This window comes from Alternaria incomplexa (genome assembly GCF_024043165.1).
Source record: "Alternaria incomplexa strain BMP 0042 chromosome Unknown scaffold_3, whole genome shotgun sequence".
NCBI classification, from domain to species: Eukaryota; Fungi; Ascomycota; class Dothideomycetes; order Pleosporales; family Pleosporaceae; genus Alternaria; species Alternaria incomplexa.
In genome coordinates this window covers 885676-910087 of record NW_026249852.1, presented here as the reverse complement: position 1 = coordinate 910087, position 24412 = coordinate 885676, and the positions used below count along the sequence as shown (strand labels likewise).

At 52.2% G+C, this 24412-nt stretch overlaps 11 protein-coding genes across 11 annotated transcripts; 6 read left to right on the top strand and 5 right to left on the bottom strand.

The window, feature by feature from the left end:
* Positions 1–1820: 1820 nt before the first annotated feature.
* On the top strand, positions 1821–3727 carry J4E90_002693 (uncharacterized protein; the record flags this gene model as incomplete). Its single annotated transcript, XM_051432269.1, has 5 exons — positions 1821–1913; positions 1964–2053; positions 2110–3114; positions 3166–3529; positions 3588–3727. 5 exons carry the CDS (start codon positions 1821–1823, stop codon positions 3725–3727), a joined length of 1692 nt encoding a protein of 563 aa, XP_051293691.1.
* Positions 3728–3929: 202 nt separating this feature from the next.
* J4E90_002692 (uncharacterized protein) lies at positions 3930–4817 on the bottom strand (the record flags this gene model as incomplete). Its single annotated transcript, XM_051432268.1, has 1 exon — positions 3930–4817. The coding sequence occupies one exon, from the start codon at positions 4815–4817 to the stop codon at positions 3930–3932; it is 888 nt and encodes a 295-aa protein (XP_051293690.1).
* Positions 4818–5458: 641 nt separating this feature from the next.
* J4E90_002691 (uncharacterized protein) lies at positions 5459–6468 on the top strand (the record flags this gene model as incomplete). Its single annotated transcript, XM_051432267.1, has 2 exons — positions 5459–6288; positions 6354–6468. The coding sequence occupies 2 exons, from the start codon at positions 5459–5461 to the stop codon at positions 6466–6468; spliced, it is 945 nt and encodes a 314-aa protein (XP_051293689.1).
* Positions 6469–6736: 268 nt separating this feature from the next.
* J4E90_002690 (uncharacterized protein) lies at positions 6737–7865 on the bottom strand (the record flags this gene model as incomplete). The annotated part of the gene is made up of 3 exons (XM_051432266.1): positions 6737–7277; positions 7338–7624; positions 7716–7865. The coding sequence occupies 3 exons, from the start codon at positions 7863–7865 to the stop codon at positions 6737–6739; spliced, it is 978 nt and encodes a 325-aa protein (XP_051293688.1).
* Positions 7866–8763: 898 nt separating this feature from the next.
* J4E90_002689 (uncharacterized protein) lies at positions 8764–9785 on the bottom strand (the record flags this gene model as incomplete). Its single annotated transcript, XM_051432265.1, has 2 exons — positions 8764–8991; positions 9051–9785. 2 exons carry the CDS (start codon positions 9783–9785, stop codon positions 8764–8766), a joined length of 963 nt encoding a protein of 320 aa, XP_051293687.1.
* Positions 9786–11657: 1872 nt separating this feature from the next.
* Positions 11658–12539, top strand: J4E90_002688 (uncharacterized protein; the record flags this gene model as incomplete). The annotated part of the gene is made up of 2 exons (XM_051432264.1): positions 11658–11976; positions 12028–12539. 2 exons carry the CDS (start codon positions 11658–11660, stop codon positions 12537–12539), a joined length of 831 nt encoding a protein of 276 aa, XP_051293686.1.
* A 1720-nt stretch (positions 12540–14259) lies between these two features.
* On the bottom strand, positions 14260–15635 carry J4E90_002687 (uncharacterized protein; the record flags this gene model as incomplete). Its single annotated transcript, XM_051432263.1, has 7 exons — positions 14260–14761; positions 14807–15070; positions 15125–15147; positions 15197–15267; positions 15320–15356; positions 15406–15431; positions 15488–15635. 7 exons carry the CDS (start codon positions 15633–15635, stop codon positions 14260–14262), a joined length of 1071 nt encoding a protein of 356 aa, XP_051293685.1.
* A 1116-nt stretch (positions 15636–16751) lies between these two features.
* ZEB1 (Zinc finger E-box-binding homeobox 1) lies at positions 16752–18483 on the top strand (the record flags this gene model as incomplete). Its single annotated transcript, XM_051432262.1, has 2 exons — positions 16752–16996; positions 17046–18483. The coding sequence occupies 2 exons, from the start codon at positions 16752–16754 to the stop codon at positions 18481–18483; spliced, it is 1683 nt and encodes a 560-aa protein (XP_051293684.1).
* A 350-nt stretch (positions 18484–18833) lies between these two features.
* On the top strand, positions 18834–19952 carry J4E90_002685 (uncharacterized protein; the record flags this gene model as incomplete). Its single annotated transcript, XM_051432261.1, has 1 exon — positions 18834–19952. The coding sequence occupies one exon, from the start codon at positions 18834–18836 to the stop codon at positions 19950–19952; it is 1119 nt and encodes a 372-aa protein (XP_051293683.1).
* A 1399-nt stretch (positions 19953–21351) lies between these two features.
* J4E90_002684 (uncharacterized protein) lies at positions 21352–22185 on the top strand (the record flags this gene model as incomplete). The annotated part of the gene is made up of 1 exon (XM_051432260.1): positions 21352–22185. The coding sequence occupies one exon, from the start codon at positions 21352–21354 to the stop codon at positions 22183–22185; it is 834 nt and encodes a 277-aa protein (XP_051293682.1).
* A 918-nt stretch (positions 22186–23103) lies between these two features.
* On the bottom strand, positions 23104–23979 carry J4E90_002683 (uncharacterized protein; the record flags this gene model as incomplete). Its single annotated transcript, XM_051432259.1, has 2 exons — positions 23104–23738; positions 23793–23979. The coding sequence occupies 2 exons, from the start codon at positions 23977–23979 to the stop codon at positions 23104–23106; spliced, it is 822 nt and encodes a 273-aa protein (XP_051293681.1).
* Between the last annotated feature and the right edge of the window lie 433 nt (positions 23980–24412).

Sequence of the window (24412 nt, the reverse complement as noted above, 5' to 3'; positions counted from 1 at the left end):
CTCTGGGATACTTGATGTTGTGTATCTAGAGGAGCAGTGGGTGGTGCCGGTCCTTGGTCAAGTACGAGTTCAGACTCTGGCTTCATCGCCAGCTCTTTTGGACGTTGTGTCTCCTTACATGTCGACAGCGGAGCGATCTCCTGGATGCCCTTTTTATTATTCTTGCTGAACCAACCGCCGAGACCACTCTTTCCTCCTGATCTTGAGTCTGACGAGCTCGTTGCATCTTGACGTTTGCTGCTGTGCGTGCTCCCGGATGACTGCGAGGTTGCCGAGAAAGACCGTCTGGTCGTATCATCTTCCTTTGCTCTTCTTGCTTTGCGAGCTCCTACTGTCTCGGCATGTTGAGGAGGAACATCAAATGTTGGAAACATGTCGACTATCTCGATACGGTGCCCTCATCGCCTTCCAGGCGGGGATCTTCGCTCGATAATAGTTCATCGTTTCGGCATGTCACAACACGTACCACCTGTTAGGCCAGCCCGTTCGCGGGAAATAGTCTCAATCTCGCCAACTGAGCCGGCTAGCGTTTTTAGCGTGATGATTGCAGTTTGGTGTTGGGTGTTCCAAGTCAGTGGTGGTTGGTGGCCTTACAGGCCAGCGACACCAGGACGCCCGGTTCCCACCGAGAATAGCGCCGAAACTAGTGCGGAGGTCCCCATCGATAACAGGGCAGATGATGATCAGCGCAAGTGACCTTTCCCAACCCACACTTTCGGAACTGACAACCCAAACCAGAGGGGTACTGGACGATGATAGTACCAAGATCTTCCCTCCTCCTGCAAATCGCAACAACACACTCGCGCAAGCATGTCACTCCTTACCGCCTATGCAGCACCGACGCGTACTCTGGAGGCACATGAAGACGGTTTTATCACATGTGCGCCACCAGCCACTTTTAGCGTCTGCTAGATGACCGCTTACCTTCCCCCTTCATGAAAGCCCCGGGAAGCGGCACAGCAGCCATTGGATCGAGCACGTCAAAGCCATCGTTGGGAATTCTGCGACTCGTTAGAACTTCTTGGAAGACCCGACAGTCAGGTACCTTTCGTTCCTGATGTCCAGTAACCAAGTCAGATTCCTCTGCCGATGCGCCATCGGTCTTCGACCCTTTAGACTTCAAGACCGCAACTTCGTAACGGCTAGACTTATTTGCGACATGTACCGCACACAGTCAGCCTCGGCAGCTATGGAATTAATACCGCTGAGATGTTGAAGGAGGTGGTGCAAAGCATACACGTACATGGCACCCGACGTCACTACTACGTATCTAGGTATCGATTGCTTGACTCGTTTTCGCTTCCTGGCTCAGTTGAAGTTATCTAGACACTGTGCTAATGCCAGTGGATTACTCGGTGCGGCCCACAACCCGGAATCCGACGACCACATTTTAGTGGAGGTGACATAGCCAAGGCGGACGGTTCTTCAGTGGCGTATGCGCGGTTGTATCCCACCGAGGGACGGCTTGGATGAGAAGATGAAACAGCAACACACCTAGCCGTTCGACCTGCCATAACGGAACGGCAGATTTTTAGGCATATAGTGTCTTCCACATTCGCTTAACGAGAATCCATCTCCGATCACGGAGGATGCCTTATGTGGCTTACCGCGAACTCATTACGGGATCGTTGCGGGCACCTGCATGACGCGAGCGAGCCTGCTACGCTCCATCCCCTGCACTAGGTGTAGTCTCCGTATCTTCCTCTTTGAGCACGGCAGGTATATCTGGGGATTGATCTCCGTCGTTACCTGGGGTGTCGATGGTCTCGTAGTGCTACACCATTCTATCACACCCGTTGGTTTGCTTTTGGCCTCTCAAAATGGGTTTCATTGAACGAAACAAAGCTGCTCTCAATGATGTGGTTTCCGCTTCATTTGTGGGCAGATATTTTCATCTTGACGGATCAGGGCATGTAAGTCGTTCTTGCATTTCCAACATAGCACGCAATACTGACCATTGAAGCCCAATGAGATCAAGAATGCGAGGTTTACGACAGAGCTGCGCGCTGGACTGACGACGTTTTTCACCATGGCATACATTATCGCTGTGAACGTAAGTCAACCATGCTGTTAAAGTGGTACGTGTGCTAACGAAACCACCACATGTAGGCCTCCGTCCTCACAGACTCCGGTGCGACATGTGTCTGCAACGACCCTGTCGACCCAACATGTATCAACGATGAAGCCTACTCTCTCTGCCTCCTCGAAATCAACCGCGACTTTGTCACTGCTACCGCCGCCATCGCAGCGCTCGGCTCGTTCCTCATGGGCCTCCTTGCAAACCTTCCAGTGGCGCTCGCACCGGCTATGGGCCTTAATGCGTATCTGGCGTATCAGATCGTGGGGTTCCACGGCACTGGTCCCATCGACTACCGTGTCGCAATGACCGCTGTTTTCGTCGAAGGCTTCATCTTCGTTGCCCTCTCGCTCGCTGGTATTCGCCAATGGTTGGCCCGCATAATTCCTGCTAGCATCAAAGTCGCATGTGGTGCGGGAATCGGTCTCTTCTTGACACTGATCGGACTTTCATACTCTGCTGGTATCGGTGCGATTACAGGAGCTAAAGCCACGCCACTTGACCTTGGAGGTTGCCCTACGGAATACCTCGACCCGGATACTGGCTCCTGTCTCTCTCACAAAGCCACCAACCCAACCATGTGGCTCGGCTTCCTTGTGGGCGGTGTCTTCACTGCACTTCTCATGACGTACAAAATCCGTGGGTCGATGATCTTTGGTATTGCACTGGTCTCGATCTTCTGCTGGCCTCGCGACACTTCAATCACCTACTTCCCCCGCACAACAGTTGGTGACAGCCGTTTCGAGTTCTTCAAGAACATTGTCGCTTTCCATCCTATCAAACACACTTTGTTGGCACAGGATTGGGATCTGTCCAACGTGGGCGGGCAGTTTGCTCTGGCCGTCTTCACTATGCTTTACGTCGATATTTTGGACGCGACGGGTACTTTGTACTCCATGGCTCGCTTCTCGGGCGTTGTCGATCCTGACACGGGCGACTTTCCCCGTTCGACTATTGCGTATTCAGCGGACGCTATTGCCATCTCCATCGGTTCCCTCTTTGGATCTTCGCCTGTCACCGCTTTCGTAGAGTCTGGTGTAAGTACCATATCTGACTGCTTTGAGTTTCCTCCATACTAATATCTACAGGCTGGTATCCAAGAAGGCGGTCGCACAGGTCTCACAGCAATTACCACGGGCATCTGTTTCTTCATCTCCCTCTTTTTCGCACCCATTTTCGCCTCCATCCCGCCTTGGGCAACAGGTGGAGCACTCATCTTGGTCGGCTGCATGATGATGCGCGGTGTCTTGGCCATCAACTGGAACTATCCAGGCGATTCTATCCCCGCCTTCGTCACACTCATGTTCATGCCTTTCTCCTACTCCATTGCGTACGGTCTCATCGCTGGAATCATGTGCTACGCCATCATAAATACAACAACATGGGCTCTCGGTGCCATCTCAGGCGGACGCCTACTTCCACCCGACTATGACAACAAGGAATACTGGAGCTGTAAGTCTCTCCATGTACTGATTCCTTCCCAAAAGCTGCGCTAACATTTTCATTCCAGTCCGCTCAGATTCGCCACGCGCTCAACCCTGGTTTATCCGCGCCATGAAGGGCGACAAGAAGTTCTGGAGGCCCCAGGATACCGACTCGTTTGAGTTGGAATCTACCGAGGCACGCGTTGAAGCCCACACGAAGGCGTAGATGGATGTTCTCACTGTTGTATGCGCGATAGATCGTTTGCACGCCGTTCCTGGTCTTACGATACCAAAGTTTAGTGTGATTGCGGCTATAGATTCGCTTAGATAGACTAATTAAATATAAACTTGACGACATACAGCTCAACAACTACATGCGTGTGATGACTTTTGAACAGCTAGCTTGTCTTCATTTCGACACAGCTACCCTACTCATAGAATACCAAACATCTAACCTCAATACTCTGCCGACCCGGTGCATCCTCGGGCGTATTCGGATCCGCAAAAGCAGTGTGTGGTGTTCTAACAGCCACACCCTTCTTGCCGTGAGACATACCCTCCCCGAAACTATCATAGCACTTGAGCAAAATAACTTCCTCAGGCGTCATATCTTTCTGGTAGTAGAATTTGTGCTGGTCGTTCGCTGCCACCGACATAGTTTCGCCCTTGACCTCGTAGCCGTCTGTGGAAGTATGGTTATTTGGATCAGGAAGGACTTCCTTACCCCTATCGTCGACGTCCATGGAGTCGGCGCGCTTAGGGTATAGGAGGTTTGTAGCAACGAAATCGGGTGGCGATGTTGTTCTCCAGTCTATCATGGCGAGGGGATGGTCTGAAGCAGGGTTTTCGATAGGTCGCCAGACGTTGATGATTTGGTAGCGGCCTTTTACCCATTCGTCGGCTTCTTCAGGTGAGAGATGGCGGCGTACACGTGCTTCTGCGGCGGCTTCGGTCTGGTCTACATGGACTTGCTGGACTGGTTGCCTAGGTGAGTTCTTGTCTCGTCTCCGGATCGTGTGGTCGAAGATGACGACCTTTTTCACGCCTGGCAGCTTGTTGCGTAGTAAGGCTTCGACTTCGGCGTAGTAGCCTTCTCGTACTGCTGCGTCGTCTGTGAAGGCTTTCTCTTTGGCGGGATATTGGTAGACGGCGAAACCGGAGTTGTCGGTGTTGAATTTATGTTCGTGGCCTCGTAGATTGTGGACGGATCGCTCGTGCCATTTGTGCGAGAAACTGGTGCCGGGACCGTCTACCTTGGCCCAAGGCTTTCCAGAATAGGAGTCGGTGTCGATGTGGGAGAAGCTTGCTGTGGTCATCTTGGATGTTTGAGCTTCAGATCGGAGAAGACGAGTTTGCGCGTGGCTTCCCAGGTATGGGGTGTAGGAAGCTGTCTGATGTAGCTTTGGGAAGTGGTGGCTGTAGCTGGATCGGGCTGCTCTTGTGAAAGTCGCAAGTCTTGTGGCAACGCTCATAAGCGTGGTTCTATCGTGATCAGGTTGAGTGGGGTTCTTAGTTGAGAAGCAAGATGGAGCTGATGCTGCAGGTGTTTATGTACGCTCCACTGCTTAGAAATGATACATGACGCCATACTGAAGTTTGGCCGATGTGCTCATGAACTAGCCAATCAGATTTCTCCTTCACGCCGACCGTGAAATCGTCGTGAGCAGTCGCGTGCTTTGGTGGCGAAGACGATGCTACGTAATAGGCTACATCCAGACTGTGCGGACTTTTCTTATACCCGATTGGCTGAAGGCGACTTCCCCGCAACCCTCAGTTCGGCTTCAACACGTGTGCCGTCACTGTCCGATGAACTTCTGTCTCCTCTCCCACGCCAACCTAGGAAAAAACTGAACAGCCTAGAGCCTACGTTGATGTTGGGTCACCTTCTTTGCAAGTTTTTGTCCTGATGTAGTTTGCAGACCTGTTCAGTTTTTTTCTTCTATGTGGTGCTCCCATTATGCCACGACATGCCGTTAGCGACGATGACGAACCACTCGAGGACAAGACGGCTGCTCTTACGCTCAAGAACAAGAAGACGGAGCGCATGAAGCGCAAGAACGCGACGAGACAGCAGAAACGCGACGCCATCGTAAACATCACAAAGTTGCCGACCGAGCTCATCCTCGAGACGCTCAAATATCTCCGTCCCCACGACGTTCTCGAGTTCAGCTTCGTCAACCACCGCTTCCATAGCATCGTCGAGGCCAACGCGAACGTCATTGGCGACGCCATCATCGCACGCCGCTACAACATCCTCATCAAATGCCTCCCCACGCCCCGACTCCTCGCCGACGTCGACGCACCGATACAGACCCTCCTGATTGACCCCGCGCGCCAAAAGCAACTCAGCATACACAACCGTCCATACCAACACATACAATCGCCAGATCCATGCCAGCTGTGCACATGTCTGACCTGCATCCTAACGTGGAATAACCTAGGCCTAGTCCTAGACTTTGCGCACTGGCAGAACCACCTCGACACAGGCACCCCGATACCCATCATACCGCGCGGGCAGTCACCAGACTGGAACCAAGAGCTCGTAGCGCGCAACGCACGTATAGCGCGCAAAGCGGTAGACAACTCGCTATGGCACGCGGCAATTCTAGAACGGCACCTGGAAAGTACCACGCGAGCTATACGACGGCACTCGAGGAACAGAGGGAATAAACGTGTCCATGTAGAAATGACGGAAGCAGATGCTGCGCAGGAGACGGATGCCTTTTTGGCGAAACATGGACCGCCGAGTCTGGAGTTTCCCTATCAGCGGGATGAGTATTATATGCTGTAAGTCATTTAATCACCCATATCATATGTGCATTTAGGCGCAAGTTTTGTTGACAAGATGCCAGGGAAGCATACCTACCCAACCGGTGGTGGAGGAAGCAAGAAGCATATTGGTTCTATACGATCAATGGGCAACACGAGCGCGACTTAGAACTTGTCCAACGCTTCGCGAAGCGGTAATGCAATACCTCGGGCTCTTCGAGCCCAGCACAACACTCACGACGGTGTCATGGCAGATATCGAGGCTTTGTGTTGTGGAGTGCTATGCGAAGAGATGAGTATTCGTATATAGAAGCCATTCGCTAAAGCGCAGACAACGTATGAACCAAGTCCAAGAGACAACGCCTAGCCCAACCGCAATCCCAATGCAAGGTGACCTACTCGAAAGCAAGAGAAGCGCTCATATGCAGAAACAATGCAACGTTGCTGTCCTATCCACAGTCTACCTCTAGTTCAACCGCTCCGGTCCACCACTAAAGCTATACCCACTCCCGCTGTGGCTGGGCGCTCTGTCCATACCCATACTACCAAGAGGCCCCGCAGCAGCCTCTCTTCTAAATTCTTCATATCCGCCCGGACTCAACGCGTCCACGCCGGCAGCTATGCTCGCACTGCTGTCTCTGTACTCTGCATACGGAGGCACAGCTCCCCTGCCACCGCTGCCATATGTTCCGTTCCTATCCTCGCCCCAACTCAGTGGCCGGCCGGGGTGCCTCCCCTCATCCGTTTCCGTGCTGTGCAGCAACGCGTATTCGTCTTCTTCTTGGTTCCCGCCGCGGTCGGTGCGGCGATCGAGCGAGTCTGAGGAGTCGCGGCCGTTTGCGGTCTCGATCTCGGTCGACCAGGCTGCGTCTTTCGGGTTATTGTAGGCGGAGTCGCCGGAGGCGTAGTGGGTATTTTCCGAAGAGGATTGGTAGGGCATGACGCCTTCGCGGAGGTATTTGTGGAGGTAGTAGCCGGATACGCCGGTTGTGATGGCAAAGAAGAGGCTGTATGAGGGTTAGTAGACGTTCTGATCTACTCGACACCGAGGTTGCAAGGGTGCTTACAAGACCATAACACCGACGCCTACAGCGGCCTTGCTGACCTTGCACTTGGCCTCATCTCCGTATAAGAATGTTGTGCAGTTGCGGTCGTCATCTGCAATCTTCTCCTTCTTGGCTCCCTCTTTGATACCGTGGGCGTTCCACATGGCCACCGAGATGAAGGCGGCGAACCACAGGATAGTGTATAAAGCGTCGACGGCGAGGAAAGCGTAGGCGGAGGCGAAGCGTTGGGCGCGCGACCACATGGGTACCATTGTGAGGTAGATTATGGCGGGAATGGAGACGAAGCACTGCGAGCAACCCTTTGTCAGCCATGTCCATATTGACGTAAGAGACCATCTTGAAAATGATACTGTATAATAAGGACAGAGTGCAACTTACCATAGCAAAGAAGTACTTTGTAGGTCCCTCAACGGGGCCATCCTTGGTCATGACAGCGATGGTAAGACACGCGGCTATGAAGACGAAGATGGCCTGGAAGACATGTGCCACCACCTTGCACTTCTGGATGTACGACTGCGGTATCCGCATCTTGTGTGGATGTGTCTATGTCCCCGATCTCAAAGTCGTAGTATGCGTGGAAGGGCGCGGAAAGGCCAGAAGGGTGAGCGTAAACAGAGATACGTCAATACGGGTAACCTCCGGTTCTACCGAGTCTGCTCTCTGCGTCACGCAAATTGCTAAACAACAAACAACGTCTTGGATTCGTATGCGTAAGGAGATGCGAAAACAGAGCCGCGAAAGAATGTCGTAGTCTCCTCGGACAACAATGGAAGGGCGCAGCGTCGATGTCAGACACGGTTCGAGTCTCAGCCTCACTGCTTGGTGGATCCCGCAAGCCTGCCAAACTGCCCAGTCGCGTTCCCGCCGCGCAGCCCGCTTCTTCGCTTCTGCAGGGTTTGTGCCTAACCCGGCAACCACACTGCAGCGACGCTGGTGGATATTAATAGAGGGCGAGAACGGGTACCGAGTGAGTTAGGCGGTTTAAGGGCTAGGGATGGGCGTGCCTGGTTGAACCGTTTGGCGTTGGCGTTGGTCGCTGGTTGCTATGGGTGAGGGCGATGACGTGGGCTCTGTCTGGGCGACTCTTGTGTATGCACTGCGAGACTGGAACAATGCTGCGGTGTTATTGCTTGCGAATATGTCGTGCATTTCACATATATTCATTCACGCTTGCGCATTCCTTAATCGATGAATGTGCCTTGCCTAGACACTTGACCTCGTGTTCGTTCAGCTTTGCAGCTCACAGCCTCCGCCTAGGCATCGCACCACAGCTCGAGAAACGCGCCACCACAGGATTCTTCACCGGTACAATGCTGATGCTTCAACGGACTTTCACTCTCTTTGCGCATAGATTTCTTTCGCCTAGCGTGTGTACACAGCGAGTTCTGTCACTATGATCCGTCTGTCACGCAACAACAACAGCATCTCAAGACCAGTTGGCATGCTCTTCAACCCAGTTATCCTTCTCCAAACCGCCATCAAGTAGGTATGCCTGAGCAGTCGCATTGCCCCTCCACTGCCACTCCAGGTATGCGACAGCCGCTTTGCCCTGTTTTCCACCATTCGTAGCTGCAAAGGTGCCGTCGTGGCCAGTATCGAGGTTGGCCCTCAACTTGGGAGTACCCGTGTTCAGGAGAGCGTAATCCTTCGCCGACTATCGAGAATTAGCATTGATAGAGACCGGGAACTGTCTGGTCTTCAAGGTAGACTCACGGTATTGTACCCCATGTCTTTCGGTCCTCCTATCAAGTACACCATAGGCACCTTGAGCTCTTTGAGTAGGTACCTCCTGTCATCCTGGAAGATGGCAATGTTGAAGAGCATGATTCTCTTGACTCTGTTATCGTGATACGCTGTCGACATGGACTCGAGACCTCCACAGCTATGGCCCGCTGTCGTGACTTTAGTCAAGTCGACGTTTCCGTATTTCTTCGCTTTGCCGGCGAATGCCCAGTCCAGAGAATCGCGCATGTCTTGTACTTTGGACTGTTGACCAGCTTGGAATCCAGAGCCGTCAGGTGTACCATCTGCAGCGATAACGTATCCATAGCTGGCGATTTCTACCAACAGCCGCTCGTAGATACCGGCATTGAGGCCGCATCCGCCGTTACCCCATGCGATAAAAGGGAGGCTAAGGTTGCCAGTCGGAGGGGTCTTGGGTGCAAAGATGGTGTGTCTCGGTAGTGTAGAGTCGGTCAACATTTGCGCTGGGTAGGGTCCCGAGCCAGACGTCTTCGCGCCATTTCCTTTGGGGGACTCAGGGCCGGTTCCACCAGCGCCGGTATATTTGGGTAGCTCGGACAAGGATATCGAGAAGATACCGCCTGCGAAGTCGCCATCACCTTTAGCAGGGAAGTTTCCAGGTGCGGGCGTGAACGTCTGTGCCAAAGCGACATTCAAGACGCTGGGCACAAGGCCAAACAGTGAGAGCAGGGCGGAATTCAGCATGTCGGCAGCAAGTCCAGGTGGGTCATCGAGTCGTGGTCGCTATTTCAGCGGCAGTCCTTTTCATACACCCATCTTATATATGAAGATCTAGCGGTATGCGTATGCACAATACTAGTCCTTTGCGCAAAGCCCACTCTGTCAGGTTTGCCGCATCGTGGTCGATCTGACCCATTGACGATACTCGAATAGATGGGGAAGACCGCCAAGGAGACCGAAGTAGATTAATGGTTGATTGGCAAAACACTGATTGAGGAGAAAATCTGGGGAAATCGAATGCATGTTAGTGGGGACCAAGAGTCTCGGATGATACTTCGGTAAATAAACTGGTGATGAGTTGAGCCGCGGCAAGCGTTTCGTTAGTTGCTCAATATAGCCGCTGGGAACCCAGATCTTCGCAAAAGATCAGCACTCAGACCTGCGGTCAGGTTTTCTGATCTTCATTTGCCAAAGAACTGTGACTCTGGCCAAGGTGTCATGCACAACACGTTAGAAGCATCAAAGACCTATAGCAAAGAGAGGGAATGAAGTTCTCGCGAAAGAAGGTAAACCTCCATGTCAAGGGTTATGTATGAGCCCGAACCACGTACTGTTCCATTGACGCAGCAGCGAGGAACAGCAGTTTAGCCTGACTTCATTGTCATCGTGCAAAAACGTGTGCATGTCCTGCCAGACGTCGCGATTCGGACCTGCTGCGATGGCGGTCAATTGTGTCCTTCCGAAGAGCCGCAGATTGCTCTATAGGCCGAGTCTGAGAAGCTCAGCTCGCACGATGACTGGTGACGTTTCTCTTGGCAATTGTATAGAGGATGCGACGATGAAAACTTGACGCGTCCTTCAGCCCCATGCCATGTATGTAATGCTGTCGAACGCGTTGCGTTCAAGGCCTTTCGCGAATCCAGCCGACGTGTCGCGCTTCCAAACGACGTCCATTAAGCACAGGCAGTGCTAGGAGGCTAGTCTTTGTACTGACGTATACAAGCTAACAGTGGTGCGACCGCTTCCTTCCGACGGGTATGCTCGGGGGGTGTGAACAACGCGTACTTCGTATAGCGGTGCTTTTATGAAACGTGGTAGCCAATCGCATCTCGCGCGCGCTCTGAGAGATTGTCGTCGAGGAGCGTGATGACTGAACGGCCGAGATTCCGCGATTCCATCTCCTGCTGTCGCATCGATACGATGCCAGTCATGTTCGCTACACCAGCGGCAGCTCTACCCATCGCAAGTCTCGGTGTCATCGGGATATGTAATAGACATCACAAAAAGGAAGTACAGCTGCACGCTGTGCGACGCAGGTTGGGTGGTTGAGGAAGACAGACGGATCGCGTGCGCCGCATTGAAGCTAAACCATCGCTTAAGCAGGCCTCGGCTGATCGGCGGGATGCATGGCACGAGCTCAACCCTCACATGCCCTCGTCGACCGCATCGCAATGAAGCCATTCTGATATTTGACAAAAACCATCGACCATCTGTAACACCATCGCCACAAGGCTTGTCGAAGCGCCTGATGCGCTTCGGTAATCACTTGGCAGCTCGCCAACCCGAAGAAGCTGCCGCTCGCGTACGGTGTGCTATACTAATCAGAGTCGCCCTTGCCCGCCTCCTACTGTTTTGTAATCACCAGGTTACAATGGAAAAAGCTGGTTCCCTTAAAACAGCGCTATGGCATTGTCCTCTGCGGACAAGATGTACTCGGAGTTAATTTGCGTAGCTTCAGCGAGGGAGTCGTAAAGCCACCGGCTATGATGGTTTCGAAGGTTTGATTAGGCATTTTTTCTCCAGACTTCTCCTGGGCGTGCTCACCCCACGCTTACTGACCTCTCTGCATAGCTAATACCTCGCTACACTGTTGATGCCAACGGGCAGTGGAACCATATGCCTTCGCAGTTCCGACATACCATACCATCCGAGCGCTTCCCTGTCGAAAAGGGCCGATACGTGCTGTACATCAACTACGTCTGTCCCTGGGCACACCGAACCACCATCGTACACGCTTTGAAGGGGCTCGAGGATGTCATAGACTTGGTCGAGGTCGATGCAAGGGACGCATCGCATGGCTGGTTCTTCTCTGGGCGTAGCGGGCCCAAGAAAGACCCCGTGTCTGGCGCGAGATGCCTGAAAGAGATCTATCTGAAGGCGGACCCAAGCTTCAATGGGAGAATCACCATCCCTTTGCTGTGGGATCAACGCCAGGGTAAATAAGTTTGAAGGTTGGAGAAATAGATTGTGGGTTAACATCGTTTAGGTACTGCCGTCAACAACGATAGCGCCGACATCATCCGCATCCTGTTCGACGCATTCGACCCTCTTCTTCCTCCGGAGCGTCGCGAGGTCAACAAGGGTGTGGCTGCCTTCAGACCCCCGCATATTCTGAAAGAGATGGATTGCCTTCTCTTATGGGTATTCGACACGATTAACAACGGCGTGTACAAGGTCGGCTTCGCGACATCGCAGGCATCCTATGATGAACATGTCAGCAAGCTCTTCCAGTCGCTGGATCGTCTAGAGGATCATCTTTCACAACCCAAGCACTACCCCTACCTTTTTGGGCAACATATCACCGAGGCCGACGTTCGCTTGTACACAACACTCATCCGCTTCGACGTGGCGTACTATCCCTTCTTCAAATGCAACTTGAAGATGATACGTTTGGACTATCCGCGTCTTCACGCGTGGTTGAGACGTCTTTATTGGAGCGATGGGCCTGAAACAAATGGTGGCGCTTTCCGGACCACCACCCATTTCGATAGGGTATGAGGGGAGATCCGAAATGTCGCGGGATCATCGCTAACTTCATCAGATCAAAGAAGGATACGCATCTGTGACTGCCAGTAGAGGCGTTGTACCGATGTGCCCGATGCCTCCAATCATGCCCTTGTAACGACCGCTACCTTTGTAATGGCAGCGCTTTTTTTTCATTCCACTTTGCAGATCACCTACATGGTACTCTGACTGCATCGATGCGACTCGGCTTACTTTTCTTTTGGAACCTTCATCAATGTTTCGGCCTGGGCAAGATTCTTGCTCCTACATACCCATTATGCTATCTTTTCCAGCTTACGCACCCGTCATCCCAGACAAACTGCCAGTCTCTGACGTATGCAATATCTCTCACGCATCGACTGCCTAGTAGATACGTCCTGCTTCACCAGCGGTATACTCTAGGTAATCCAAAGGTTTAAACAACTTGCTCTCCTAGTATTCGTGGTCTAAAGCACTGTGTTCACCCCTCTCCTCGATCATCTCCACTTCGTCCTTGTCAGGCGATGACAAGATCCTGCTATTTTGTGCCAGGTTTCGGTCTGTCGACTTGTGTAGCGCATTTGCGCTTCCGGTGTTGTCATCCGCTATTGTCACTGGCGGATCATGCTCATCGCGTGAAGTTTGCTTTTCATCTCGCCCTGGGGAAGTCCACGCTGCTGTTCGGCTGCGAGTTGAATAGTGAATGCTTGCGTGAAGTGAAGATCATCAAGCAGTTGTGTGCCGTCGGCATCGGAGTTGCGATCCGTGATCGCACTTTCGTGATCATATATGCGTCATCTTGGCTTCGTTGAGATGCCATCTCCTCCACGCAGATGCACCTTCTTAGGTGAGTGTGACTCGCCACTGGGGCTACGCTCAGCTCTTCTTTTAAGCGGCGATTCGCTTTCAGACGACTCTATCATACTAGATGAGAGGTAGTATGCCTCAGGGTTGTGCGAGATGGTATCCTCCTCATCTACGTAGACGATCTGTCTTCGCATCGGCTCCTCATCCTCTATAGGTATGCGAGGATGGCCAAAGAAGACGCGCAGAAACTCGACGGAGGAGTCGAGCGGTTGTGAAGGCATTTGATAGCTCTAGGCTTGCGAATCGACGTATTGGAATTGGTGTATGCGTATCGCAAGGGATCGGGTGCTAATGCGTAGAAGACACTGGAGTCGTCCGATTCGCAGCACTGCATTGTGTAGTTCAAAAGGGAATGTCACGAGACTGAAAACGCTACGAGACGCAAAAACGGTACGGTAAGTGTGCCTCGTGAGAACGGGAAAAGTTGGACGACGATGTTGGTGCTCAGAACGTTTGTTTAGCAAGTTTCTAAGCGTTCCTTGAGTCGAGAAAGCGCTGTCATTTGCTCGCCACTGCTGCGCGGCGCCTACCGCTCCTGCGTGCCTGCCCAATATGTGCCGAGGAAGTCTCCTCGTTTTCGGGGCACTGCGCCTTCTGCACTCATCGAAGGCGACGCTTCCCCGCAACCGAGTACTACCATTGCGACTTCTAGACTAAACATGACGTAGATATGCATAAATTGTTCATGATGTATTAACCAATTGTCGAAGCGAGCTTTGCTACGTTGCACCGTATGAGACTGTGCAGATTTCGACTCAGCCTTCCTGCAATGTGCTCAAGCATCGTAATAACACATAGAGTACAGGCTTCCCCCAGGGAAGATCATCAATGCGGTAGTATGATATTGAACCAAATGCGAAGACAGTGACTAATTATTTGGCCCGCTCAACTCTTCCCGAACACGAGAAGAAACAGTCACCTCGGTTCTCTTTGTTATAGCAGCGACATCGCCCATTATGAATTCCTCGCTTTCTCTCTCAAAAGGCCCAGACACATGCGTCGCTTGATGGACACCGCTTCCAAGTGGGATAGAACCTTGCCTGGTACTGCGTCTCGACCTTAGGGCGTACAAAGATTTTGATCTTGTTGCCGAGTTGCCATATGAGCTCTTTTGTGTCTTCTCAACGAATGACTTGAAGAGGGGTGCCAGTGTCGGTACGGACGCGACGATTATACCCAAGTTGTTCTCAACAGTCGACCACATAATGAGACTGCTAGAGTCGAGGTAGTTGGCGAGGTTTCGAACGGTTCGGATGCGAAGGACTTGGATGATCGTGATGAATGTGCCTAGGGCCAGGAGGCACAACAGGGCGATTTTCTTCCGCTTCTGGATGTGGCTCTTGAGGAGGACGGGGAAGGGTAGGAACATGCTGTTGAGGTAAGCTTTTGCTGACAGACGCGAAGGAGGCACTTACACTACTATGTCGAAGACAATGGTCAAAGATGCCATGCTGGTGTAGAAGGGCACGGCTGGCAGGCACTGGCCCCAGGTGATGGAAGGGTCCCATTGTTTCGCGGCCGGCTGGCAGAGGTTGGTTTGTACAACCAGGAAGCAGAGGTGAAAGAGTATGCATGCGACTATTACGGTGATGGTAGCGTTGCGCGACGCGCCCTTTGGCATGATACGTAGATAGGTCAACAGTAGACTGAGTTTGAAGCCCAGTATACTTGTTATGTAGCTATCGCGAATGTTAGACAGGCGTATCGTGGTCGTGTCGTGATTGTTGTCTTACAATGGTGCACCCATGTACTGTATCTAGTCTGGTCAGGGTCGAAATGTGTTCACTTGAGCGGGCGAGACTTACAAGTCCAAAGTTGAAGAGATTCTCATCCGGCATATCCTTCAGGTGCTTGAGTCCAAGTCCCCATTTGGTTTCTAGCATTGCGCCGTCAGTCTTGATGCCACAGACACTGTGCAGCTAACGTACGAACGATAGTCACAACGGCGAAGCCACAAGATGCTATCTGCGCAATTGTCAGTCCCACAGCTACAGCAGAGAGTCGAGTTGCTCACCCAAGTCACAACTAGTATCCAGTCATCTAGCAACGATAGATACGTTAGCTATGTGTCGAGGAACAGCTCTGTGCCTACTTACCAGCTCCAATGGCTTTGGTTATGCAGCCGCGCACGTAGAAACGAAGGGTCAGAACCAACAGTGACACTGCTGTGAAAACGATTGCGATTGCAGTGATTTGCGGCCCCTCGTTGGCGATATCATCGGGAGTGTTGTAGGTCCAGCCCATCGCACTGGCTTGCTCAAGGGAGTTTCGTTCAAAGTAGTGGTTGAGTAGCACCTCGCACAAGGAAAAGCTGAACAGGCCTGAGGCCTACGTTAGGACAATGACACGCAAACAAGAGTACGTAGTGTCGATGTAGGTCTGAGGGTGTTCGAAATTCCCTTGATTGAGGTGGTAGACTTGTCACCTTTGGGAGAGAACACATCAAAATACTAGGCATTGCGATTCAGCGTCTACACAGTTCCGACTGTTTCCAGCGTATTGGCAGTCCAAGAGGACGAAACCGCGTGGGGTTCAGCGCGGCCTTTACCCGGTCTATCATAACCCCGTCAGGAAAGCATGCCTTGATCGAAAGCAAAGGAGACTCTCATACGAGGTGAAACCTGTAAATATTCCCAGTATTGTCCGAAGTTATAGTAGCCTAACAGTTAACGCACATGGTTGCAATGCAGCCCAAGTGTTGGCCGGCACAAAAGACCTTCTTCTTAGAGCTAGACCAAATAATACCAAGGCATATTGGTAACGGTAACGGGAAACGGGTTCGGCACTGCTCGGTGAGAAATCTCCTAATTTTAAGGGTCTAGAAAGACGATATGGGACGATTGCATCTCGCCTGGAGAGCCGCCGACCCGCCCTCGCGGTGGACGTGCTCGGTTGCATCGGAGGTTTCTCAATGTAGAAAAGCCGTGCGCGATCCCTGTTGATAGATGCCGAATGGCCAGTACAAACCCCAGCTTCCAATCGATGGCAAACTCGCCGTCCCCGTACCAGCAGAGTGACTCCGACGTTACGACAGCTATCCATCAATCACGTGTTCATGATGAGGCGTGCTCTCCTCCTACAACCTGTGGTCCTCTGCATAACTCCGCGAGAGGGCTTTTTCACGTAGACTTAGATCCAAGACAATCGGCGCCACGGCCATAAAATGGGGTCGCGGTATCATCCCGGGACGGTCCACCCCACCGGACACTAGATTTCTAGTCCCACAACTGCTCTAGCTTGCTCGCCACCGTCAAGCGCGGCGCATGCAGGGAGCCTGAATTTCTGTTTATATTAATCCGTACGTCTTGGAGATTGACATCTTTCAGGTCGCAGAACTTTATCTTTTTTCATGCCCTGGAGATGCGTTCCTACACCCTGGTCCTCGCGCTTCTTGGCGTCGTTTCTGCTAACCCAACCCCCAATCAATGCAAGTCGTTCCCAGGAGACAAGTCATGGCCTTCGCAAGCAGAGTGGAACAGCTTGAACAAGACAGTGGGCGGACGTCTAGTGGCAACCGTACCACTCGGAGCCCCCTGCCACGTTCCGACTTTCGACGACGCGACTTGTGAAAGTCTGAAGAAGGATTGGCAGTTTGAGAAGATTCAGTATGTTCCACACATGTGTTTTGAAGATCTCACTCTAACGTGTAGTCAGCTATGAATCCTCTTCATCTGTAATGGCACCTTTCTTCGCTAACCAGAGCTGCGATCCCTTCCAGCCTCGAGACCGCCCATGTGAGCTTGGAAATTATGTCCGTTACGCTGTGGATGCGTCAGGACCTGCAGATGTACAGCGCGCGATCGCGTTTGCTGCGTCCAAGAACATTCGTCTCGTCATCCGCAACACGGGCCATGATTATCTCGGTCGTTCCACAGGCGCGGGCTCACTAGCGGTGTGGACACACCATCTCAAGGAAATCACCCATGTTCCGACGTTCATGGGTTCAGAATATAATGGCCCGGCTTTTAAGATTGGTGCCGGCGTTCAAGGTTTCGAACTAATGGCTGCTTCCCGAGACAAGGGCTTGGTCGTGGTTGGAGGCGAGTGCCCTACTGTGGGCATCGCTGGCGGTTACACACAGGGTGGTGGGCATTCCGCTATCAGTACTAGCTTCGGCCTCGCTGCCGACAACGTACTGAATTGGGAAGTCGTAACAGCAAGCGGAAAGCTTGTCAATGCGAATACAAAAGAAAACGCAGACCTGTACTGGGCTCTCAACGGCGGCGGTGGCAGCACCTACGGCGTTGTGGTAGGGATGACTGTCAAAGCGCACAAGGAAGCTGTTTTCGGCGGCGCCTCACTGTCGTTCTTCACCACGGAAAACGACCAGGACGTGTTCTACGACGCTATCCAAGCGTTCCACGAGGAGCTACCTGCTATGGTAGATGCCGGAGCAATGGTGGTCCATTACTTCACGTCTTCGTTTTTCATGATCTCCCCGCTTAACGCCTACAACAAGACGGAAGACGAAGTCAAGGCCATGCTTGCACCTTTCGTCGCTAGGCTGGACTCCAAAGGCGTCAAGTACACCGCTGAATACAGCGAATTCGACACGTACTATGAGCACTACGACAAGTACTTCGGCCCCCTTCCTCTCGGCAACATCCAGGTCGGCATCGCCCAGTACGGTACTCGCTTGATCCCACGAAGTGTTGTGGGCAACATCTCTGAAAACTGGAAGGCTGTCGTAGAGAAGGGAGTGACCTGGATCGGAGTCGGAACAGATGTGAAAGCGTTTGGTTCGGAGAAAACAACGTCGGTCCACCCGGCCTGGCGCAAGGCAATCGTGCACGCGACCTTGACACTTCCATGGAACTTCACAGCTCCGTGGTCGGAGGCGTTCGCAACCCAGGACAAGATGACGAACGAGATCATCCCGCTTGTTGAAGCCGCGACGCCTGGTAGCGGATCGTACGTAAACGAGGCCGATTTCCGTCAGCCGAATTTCCAGGAGACGTTCTGGGGCCAGAACTACGCCAGGTTGTTGACGATCAAGAAGAAGTGGGACCCTTCAAGTTTATTCTACGCCACTGTTGGTGTAGGCAGCGAAGCCTGGACTGTTCGGACTGACGGTCGCATGTGCCGCGCCTAGTAGCTAGTTCCTGTCCTGTGTTAATATGAAAAAATGCAGACAAGTCTCGTCCATCTGATACCAACCTTCAACTGATGAACAGGTCATCATAGACCTCGCGTGTGGAACCGCCATCATCGGCTCAAGCAATCCCTCTTGCATGACGATGGATTGAATAAATTAATAGTCTTTATGATAGAAGTCATCTCCACAACGCTGGTAGCACGCGTGTGCAGTTGAAAACATGGAAAGGTCGTAGCGCGTCCTGAACGCGTCCAATTCAGGTTCTCGAGTGGGGAAGCTAGCGTCAATGACGTACACCAGGGGATACCCTGCAGCCGCCACAACTCTGAGAAAACCAACTAACAATCATGCCTCCTAAAAAGTTGAACAAAGATGGGGGCAAGAAAGATGAAGAGAACAAAGAGTCTAACAAGCCCGCCGTTTCCGAAGAAGAGGTGCGGCAGGAATCTGGGAAAGCCGCCAATGCTGCCCTCGCCGCGCAAAAGAAAGCCAAAGAATTGAAGGATGCAGCAGCTGCGGCCAGCGATCCGGACGAACGGGAAAGGCTGACAGAAGAAGCTACGAATGCACACATCGAGGCTGAGTCATTCGGAAAGACCGCAAAATATCTTCGTTCGGGCGCTTTTCAGGGCATGGCAATGGGCACAGGCCTTGGTGTCGCGCCCGGTGCCACCTTAGGCGCAATCACCGGGACTTTGGTTGGCGGCATCTCTTCAACTCTACTTGGTGGGATAGGTGCTGGAGTAGGTGGAGCGACAGGTGCGCTCCACGGCCCATGGGTAAACATGGGCAAAGTAGCAGGGAAGGGGATGAAGAAACTCACAAGTTTCCTCCCACAATGGGCAGCGAGCGAAGAGCAGAAGAAGACGCTGGAAAAGATGATGGGACAAGCTAACGAAGAAGAGATGCCCGGGAATGAAGAGCTTGAGAAGTTCAAGAGTGAGGGAGGTGGAGGTCAGATTGATGAGGGTTGGATGGAGAGTGCGAAGGGCATGATGCCAGATCAGAAAGAGGTGTCAGACGCTGCGAAGGCTGGTGCGCAAGCAACGGGCGGAGACTCGGACTCGAAGCCCAGTGCGAATCAGCCTGAAGAGCCATCAAGTGAAGATCCAGCGCAAAAGAGCGACGCTGAAGGTCGCAAGAAGCCACGGAAGCTGAATGCAAAGCAAAATGATAGTGAAGCCCAATCAGCCCAGACAGACAGTATGCGCAACGATGCTACTGAAGCTACCAATCCTAGCGAGAACTCCGATGCACAAAACGGGGAGAATCTGGACGACCGAGAAAAGAAACTGGACCAACGAGAGAGCGAACTTGATCGACGACAGACAGAGCTAGACGAAAGAGAAAAGGCCCTAGCTCAACGTGAGAAGGAACTGGATTCAAAGCCTGACGACGATGCCACAGAGTCTACTTCAGCGCCGAAACCCAAAGGTCAACCGCGCAAGCTCGCAAGTAGATCGTAGATCTTTAGGGTACGCTAGACAAAGGTCCGAGCTCAGAGTTATCCTATCGACCGTATGGCATTTTGGGATTTGATTGGTCGCTGCTATGACTGGGTTGCTAGGGTCATAGTGATGTTAGCAAGTTGACGATTAGTCGGCACGGGTCGCTTCAACCACGGGCGTCAGCATGCGAGGACCGAAGTCTTTCAATTACACCAAGCTATAATATTTTCATCAAATCTTTCTTGCATCTTTCGCTTTCGAACACCTCTCATTTTTGCTTCCAAACACCCTCAAGCTTTTTCGAGCTATATACAACAACAATGTCGCGCCTGCCCTCTCCCGGTCCCGATACCTTCAGGTTTCTCGACCTTCCAGCCGAACTCCGGCTGATGATATACGAGCACATCCCGAACGAAGTCTTCCGCCACGAATGCCGAGAGATCTTTGCTACAAAAAAGCCCGGCTTGTCTCTTCAGATCGCTCAAGTGGGAATCGCCCTCCTTAGTACGTGTCGGCAAATACACACGGAGGTCATCGAGATCATAGAGAGAAAACAAGCACTCGCAGCGTCAATACCCATTCGCATTGTGATGACAAGATGGGACAAGCGCAGTGTCATGATTTTATACATCTTTTACCGGAAAATTTACAACGCACGCTGGAACTTGATCGGATCAACGTCGATTTATGCGAAACTCAGCTTACCTGGTAACGAACCTCTCTTGTCTGCCTTCAAAAGACTGATACGAGCACTTCCGAATATTGAGTTTGTTCTTGATTTCCCGGATGTGGACTTGTATGCCGCAGACATGCTGTCAGAAATAGCATGTTACGGTGGTTTCAACTTCCGCACTACCGTCCGTGTACCACCTGGATCGATTTCAATGACAGAGTTTGATGTTTTCCAAGGCATCCGAGGCATGATTATTATATGGGATGAATGCGAAGAAGGACTCGTGGACTAGAGGTACCGTGGAAGGGTACTAGTTGCACACTTGGGGGTAATGGGCAGGAGAAGTTGCACTTCATTTGGAGAGTGCTAGTCTAACTGTAGGGCTTTGTATGCTACACTGCTCATAGACTTTGCCTCGTCGCTTCGCACCAAGAGCTTTCCATTTAATATTCAGCCTCATGTGTTCCTGGTCCCACTCGGTGGACGATCGCGACTGCACCGTGCGAGCATCGCTGCTACCTTCTCACCTTCTGGCGACCACAACAACACCTCGACCCTCGTTTCCACTCTTACATTGCGGAAGCTGCATGCTGCCATGGTTGCTTATAAGATATCACGCGCCCACCATTTCTACTCTTACTACGCCATACCATTCTTCCGGCGCCGCAGCTCTTACTATCAAACATTCGATATCAGGCAGCATCCGATCGCTTACCTCAAGACTGCTAGTCTCGCATCGCAATCATGTTCTTGATGTCTACTCTCCTCCTATTACTTCTACCTACCTCACTCTTCGCCAAAACCATACCTCGAGCCGACAACGTCGAGATCCACACGAAGCCTAATATATGCCTTCCGCACGACGGCTTCGGCAGCAGAGTGGTTGCTTTCAGCAACCCGCATGAGAACAATATGTTCGACTACGCCGTCGTCACCAAATACACTACCTATTACCCCGACATCGTCAAAAACGCCTTGGCAGTCAAGGGCTTCCAACTTTTCGACCTGGGGAACGATCAACTATGCGGTTGGACAAAAGCTGCAGCCGTGTATAGCACACTAGGACTGAACTTCCACAGCCACCGCGGCGACATCTACTGGAAACACAGCGACACTCACTCGGTTGGCGGTTCAAGGGATTCTGTCGGCCCTACGAAAAGGTCTGCTAACAAAGCAGCCCGCCTCCCGTCTTCAATTGAGCATAGTGTTGTAGCCATCAGTAACATACTCATCTCCAACCCACCCGCCGGCGACGTCTACATGTTCAGCACCATCATCCTCGCATGGACTACGAGCTTCTTCGGCTACATCCTCCTCATGCTGTTGGTCATGGCCTGCATCAGAAAAGCCGATCGAACCACGAACACGTCAAAGGATAACGAGGCTGACGAGGGCATTGAGCTCGAATCCATCAAAGCACCTGATACAGATAGCCTGGCGAGGACCGACTCTGCAGCGGCGGGGCCATTTGAGGACGTCAAATGGGAAAACCCCAGCCCTCAGCGTTCTTCCGATACGAAGCGGCCCGAACCGCTTCCCATGTACTCGCTTTGGGGATCTAGTCATGCGGTGGCTTGATGCAAGGCTGCGCTGAGGCTCATGGTGAGGACGCGGTTGGTTCGCTGTGTGGTTTTTGGTTTCTCATCCCCAGTTTCTTGTGTCGTCGCGTTTGCTGTACCTGGGTTCACTTTTTATTCTCATGGCGCCAGGTAGATACCTGTTCTATCGTGTTTGAGCCTTCTGGAAGCTATGGTTACTCTCAAGCGCACGTCGGCTCCGCCCGTTCTCCCGATTCCATCGTCCTCTACCGTCTATAGCATGCGTTCTTACTTTTTACATAGCCCCCAATGCAAGCCACATCACTTGAAACCCGTCCATTAGTCACTGCTGTGCAGAGAAATCGGAAAACAGTATGCATGCCGCCCGGTCATAGCATTGCCCCGCTGTCGCGAATCCGGGTGTCCAACTAATCCAGCCTTTTACTTTACGCCTGACTTTAACTGCGGTCGAGTTGAAGTGATACAGTGCATACCCAACCCAAGCTCAAACACATGTGGCGGGGTTTGGATCGATCTAATTTCCGCCTATGCAGTCATTGTTACACGGAAAAACATTGGGGGCTAGTGGCGTTGCCGGACGTCGAGAACGGACCGGTGAGCAACGCGTTGGCCGGTAAGGCGGCTAAGCAAGTCGTGGAAGTTCTGTTGTATGTCACCAAGAGGGCGGAAATAAGCACAGCGTTACGGTACACCAACTGCTGACGGTTCCATGAAGTCGGTAAGGCTGTTCGCCGATGTCAAGTCGCTGGCATGGAATGTAGATGATGCAATTAGTATGTTGGACGAGAAGACGTAACGTCATGTGAAATATGCTACAAGAAAGGCAATGACGATAAACTACGATCGCTGACAACAAGTGAAAAGGCACATGAGCAATAGATTGATGCCTTCCCTCTGTGTACTCAACTATATACTGCTCTGATGAAGATCCTCAGAGTTACATCTCGTACCTCGCCGGCGCTGCCCCATCGGTCGGCGGTTTATGTGCGTGCTGTGGATCCAACTCCACTAAGCTCTCCGGTGGTGCTTCGTTCAGAGGAGGGCCGTAGTGACCAGAGTTGTTGTTGAATGGATGAGGATTAGGCCCGGTCTTGTACTGTTCAGCGATCTGCGTGTCAGGCATCGGTGACGGGGTAACGTCTTTCTTTCTGTGACGACGGAATAGGAGGAAACCAACGACGAGGCCGATTATGAGTGCGACAGGTATCCCGACGCCGATGCCGATTTTGGCTGATGTGGGAAAGCTGTTCTCAAGCGGTGCTACGCTGGATATCGGTACGGGTGCGGGTGTGGATGGTGGTGTTGTCGTTGGTGTGCTAGTAGGTATCGAGTTCGCAGTGGCGGAGGATGTGGAGCTCGCGGTAGACGCTGAGCCCAGTGAGCTGGAAGGCAAAAGCGACAGGGACGATTTTGTTGTCGATTCGGTTTTGTCTTCAAGGTAGAAATACCGGCTGAAGTCTTCTGGTTCTGTTGCGCCCTCTTGGTAGAGCGCCAATTGGAACAGGTTGGACAATTTGAGATTAATCTCAGGTCTGATAATCCATTCTTGGTTCGTTCTGTTTACTACACTCTCTGTTATATATCGTTAGCCAGTGGTCTTCTAGGTTTTGACAGTGCTTGCTATACGTATGATGTATTCTATGTTCTTAATCGATACGCCGGTCTTCGGATCTGCTTGCCACAGTATTATAGAGACTGCAGTACCGACCGGTGCCTCCGTCCAATAAACCGTAATCTTCTCGCCTATAGTGTAGTTGAGTGCATTGCTCATGTCCAGTGCGACATCAAGCGATGGCGGGAGGATGAATTCCATGGGCGCTGGGACATGGACAAAGGTCCAACTATAGTAGCCCAAGATCCGACTAGAGCACGACCAAAAGAAGAACACGTCTGCTGGAAGATGAAAAGATGGTAGAAAGAACTTCGGGTCTGAAAACGTCTGTAAGCTTCAAGCGAGTGAAGAACAGGCTACCCAGAACGAGGTAAGCACCTAAGGTTGAAGCAGGCGAAGTGTCGGAGCGGTACCTCAAGCAGTCGACGAGAGTCTGAGATTGCGCCTGTGCAGTGACGCCTGAGGCTTACGAGCTGACAGTCACGACGGCAGCCTGGAAGTGCTGGGCGATTAGAGTGGTCTGTGGCGTGGTACGCTTTTCCCATACCAAGACGAGTCTGTCATGGCTAGAAGCGTGGCGCTGGAGGTCGTCGGTCTGCGCGCGAGAACTCCTGTTGATCAGCGTTGGAACTGT